This window comes from Ammospiza caudacuta, chromosome 3 (assembly GCF_027887145.1).
Source record: "Ammospiza caudacuta isolate bAmmCau1 chromosome 3, bAmmCau1.pri, whole genome shotgun sequence".
Lineage (NCBI taxonomy): Eukaryota > Metazoa > Chordata > Aves > Passeriformes > Passerellidae > Ammospiza > Ammospiza caudacuta.
In genome coordinates, this window is record NC_080595.1 from 62,694,587 (window position 1) to 62,698,203 (window position 3,617).

Consider the following 3,617-nt stretch of genomic DNA (forward strand, 5'->3'; position numbering starts at 1 on the left):
GGCCGGGAGCTGCCAGGGGCGGGGGGGCAGCGACGGGGACTCACATTTAAAACACATCAGGACGAAAAATAAAAAACCGTGATGGGGGGGTGAGAGCGTGCGCTGGGGGGGCGCAGCCGGAGGAATGCGGGAGTCAGGGGTCAGGGCCGCTCCGGGGCGGCGGCGGCGGCGCGGGGCGGGGCGGGCGGCGCGGCGCGGCGCGCAGGAATGCGCGGAATGTCGCTGTTTGTCCGCGGCCCCATTCAGCCCATTGGCGAGGCCGCGCCGCCGCCGCCTATAAAGGGGCGTCCGTCCTGGCACTCGGCAGTCACACAGCCACTCTCCCGCCGCACTCGGACGGAGCGGAGCGGAGGAGAGCGGAGCTCAGCAACAGCCGGCAGCAGGCACCCTCCGGCACAGCGCCCACGGCCCGCCGCAGCCCCGTCCGCGCCGCCGAGGAGATCCGCCCTGCGGGAAGCTCTCGCTTTACCTCGGCTCCCCTCGCCGCCCGGCAGCCCGACGCCGCCGCCTCGTCACCCACAGGCCGCTGACCGCTGCAGGATGGTCCCCAGCACCCTCGCCCCGTTCGCCCTAGCGCTGCTGCTCGTCCTCCTCAGCCCGGTAAGTGCTGCCGCCCGCGGCGCCGCCGCGCCTGCCCCGTCCGGCCGGTCCCGGCGGCGGCTCTGACGCTCCCCCTTTCTTTCTCTCTCTGTCCCCTCCCGGCAATTTCAGGAGGCTCAGGGCCAGGAGTGCAGCGGGCAGTGTCAGTGCGGAGCCAGTCCCACCTGCCCCGCCGGCGTCTCCCTGGTGCTCGACGGCTGCGGCTGCTGCCGCGTGTGCGCCAAGCAGCTGGGCGAGCTCTGCACCGAGCGCGACCCCTGCGACCACCACAAGGGGCTCTTCTGCGATTTCGGCTCCCCCGCCAACCGCAGAATCGGCGTCTGCACCGGTGAGTGGGGGCCGGGGCTGCCGCGGGAACGGGAACGGGGTCCTGCGGGGCAGGGAGCGAGGAAAGTGGGAACCTCCGCGACTCACGCTCTGCCTCCTGCCCCTCGCAGCTCGGGACGGCGCCCCGTGCGTGTTCAGCGGCATGGTGTACCGGAGCGGAGAGTCCTTCCAGAGCAGCTGCAAGTACCAGTGCACCTGCCTGGACGGCGCGGTGGGCTGCGTGCCCCTCTGCAGCATGGACGTCCGCCTGCCCAGCCCCGACTGCCCCTACCCGCGCCGGGTGAAGCTCCCTGGAAAGTGCTGCGAGGAGTGGGTCTGCGATGAGGCCAAGGAGCAGACTGCCGTGGGACCCGCACTTGCCGGTGAGTGGGGACTCCCTGCGGATGGCAGCCGGGGGAGGGGACACCCTGCATGATGGAGGCTGAAGGCAGGGGACTAGGTGGACACAGGGCAGCAGAGGCTGGAGGGCTGCAGTTAGTGGAATCACCACACGGATTTTAGCTGCCTGAATTTCTCAAGGAAAAGGAAGGAGCATTTAGAGGGCTGAGGTCCGGCAGTGGTCTAATTTTGGTTTTCTGTCTCCTGCAGCTTACAGACTGGAGGACACTTATGGTCCAGACCCAACAATGATGCGTGCCAACTGCCTGGTACAGACCACGGAATGGAGTGCTTGCTCCAAGACCTGTGGCATGGGTATCTCTACCAGAGTCACCAATGATAATGCCTTCTGCAGACTGGAGAAACAGAGCAGACTCTGCATGGTCAGACCTTGTGAAGCAGACCTGGAAGAGAACATCAAGGTAAATATTACTATCTTTATGTATGCTGCACTAGGTTGCTTCCATCCACTAGCAAAAGGACAGTGACAAAAAGTGCAGAGCTGACAGGTAGTCAGTTTCAAGTGGTTTACTTGGAAATTTGAGTTTTACCCTAGTGGTGATCACTATTTACAGTTAAATGTCCTTAGTTTTCTCTCATGCTGTGTTGTGGCACTATATAAGACAATCTTGGCTAATAATAACACAGTAAGAATTAGCATGGCTGCTCACCACTAACTTGCAAGCTTAGTGTGCTTTGTGAAAGCCTACCTTCTAAACATCTTGTATTCACTTCTATCCTGACAGAAAGGCAAAAAGTGCATTCGCACCCCCAAAATCTCCAAGCCTGTCAAGTTTGAGCTGTCTGGCTGCACCAGCGTGAAGACCTACAGAGCTAAGTTCTGTGGTGTTTGCACTGACGGGCGCTGCTGCACACCCCACAGAACAGCCACCCTCCCTGTGGAGTTCAAGTGCCCTGATGGGGAGATCATGAAAAGGAAAATGATGTTCATCAAGACCTGCGCGTGCCACTACAACTGCCCTGGAGACAATGACATCTTTGAGTCTCTGTACTACAGAAAGATGTATGGAGACATGGCATAAAGCCAGAAGGAGACGCTAAATGCATTCTCAACTTGAACTGATTTGCATCTCATTTTGTAAACATGATTCAATAGCACAAGGTATTTAAATCAGTTTTTTTTTTAATTTCAACAAACTGCTCCATGTGACTTAAGACAATTTTTCTACTGACCCCAAACGGTGATTTGAAGAAGAACGTAAATGGACAGTGGGACCACAGCAAGACACAACTTCAGAACATGTTCCTGAGGTGGTGTGATGGGGTTAAGGGAAACAGGCAGGAAAAACAGATTCAAGCAAATGTTCCCTTAATGTGGTACAGCGTGCTTCATCTAGTAGTGCAATTGAGAAGAGACCATTAGCATGTTTGCTGGTGCTGGCTTAGAGACAGCAACAGCTGGAATGCAAGCACCCAGCAAAGTGCTAAGTAGAAGGTGTTCTGTTAGTCAGGACAGTAATGTTTCAGCTCTGACACTCTGATTCAGATGGCTTGGCCAACAAGAATCAGAATCATGTCAATTAGACTGGACAGCTTGTGGCAGTTAATTTACCTGTCACAAGCTACTTTTTATGAATATTGTAAATACTGTGTGTATATATATTTGTACAGTTATCTAAATTAATTTAAAGTTTTGTGCTTTTGTTTAATGCTTTGAAAGTTCAATGATAGCCTTCTTTTTTGGAACAAGATAGGTAAGATTTAAAGCTTGTTTGACAATGCATTCAAAGCATGAAATAGATACTCTAGTGGAAATTGTTCAGATAGGGCCAAATGGTGAGTTGAGGTCGAGATGAAGTGAAGGTGCCTGTAATGTTACAAAGCATTCATTGGCAAAATATGTTTACTTACTACTTTATAAGACAAGTGGCTTTAAGAGAAATGGCTGTTCTGTGGCTCATCAATCTTTCCATTTGAGCATTTGTTTCTTTCTTTGACTATGGCTCTTTTTGGACAGTTTATTTGTTGAGAAGTGTGACCAAAAGTTACATGTTTGCACCTTTTTAGTTGAAAATAAAGTATTTATATTTTTTATATAAACGGCTTGGTATTTCATTTACCTTTAGTCTCCACTATTCCTTTTCATGTTTCTAAAGGGGTTGCCTTTTCTCTAGATGAAAATCTAGTAATGTGTGGTGGGTTCTTCAGAATCACATACACTTAGGAATAAGCTAAAGATTTACTTATTCTGTTACTAGTGAACCAACTGTAGTTTGTTACTCCTCTGAATTTAGAATGGAGGGAAGGGCCAGGCTTGCTTTGCCAAGCCCAGTATGGCATTAGAAAGTGCA

At 52.9% G+C, this 3,617-nt stretch overlaps 1 protein-coding gene across 1 annotated transcript; it reads left to right on the forward strand.

Annotated features, from left to right (window-relative positions):
* The first annotated feature begins 334 nt into the window (after window positions 1-334).
* On the forward strand, window positions 335-3,366 carry CCN2 (cellular communication network factor 2). The gene is made up of 5 exons (XM_058801289.1): window positions 335-600; window positions 712-928; window positions 1,038-1,289; window positions 1,516-1,727; window positions 2,052-3,366. Exons 1-5 carry the CDS (start codon window positions 541-543, stop codon window positions 2,346-2,348), a joined length of 1,038 nt encoding a protein of 345 aa, XP_058657272.1. The 5' UTR covers window positions 335-540; the 3' UTR covers window positions 2,349-3,366.
* The last annotated feature ends 251 nt before the right edge of the window (window positions 3,367-3,617 follow it).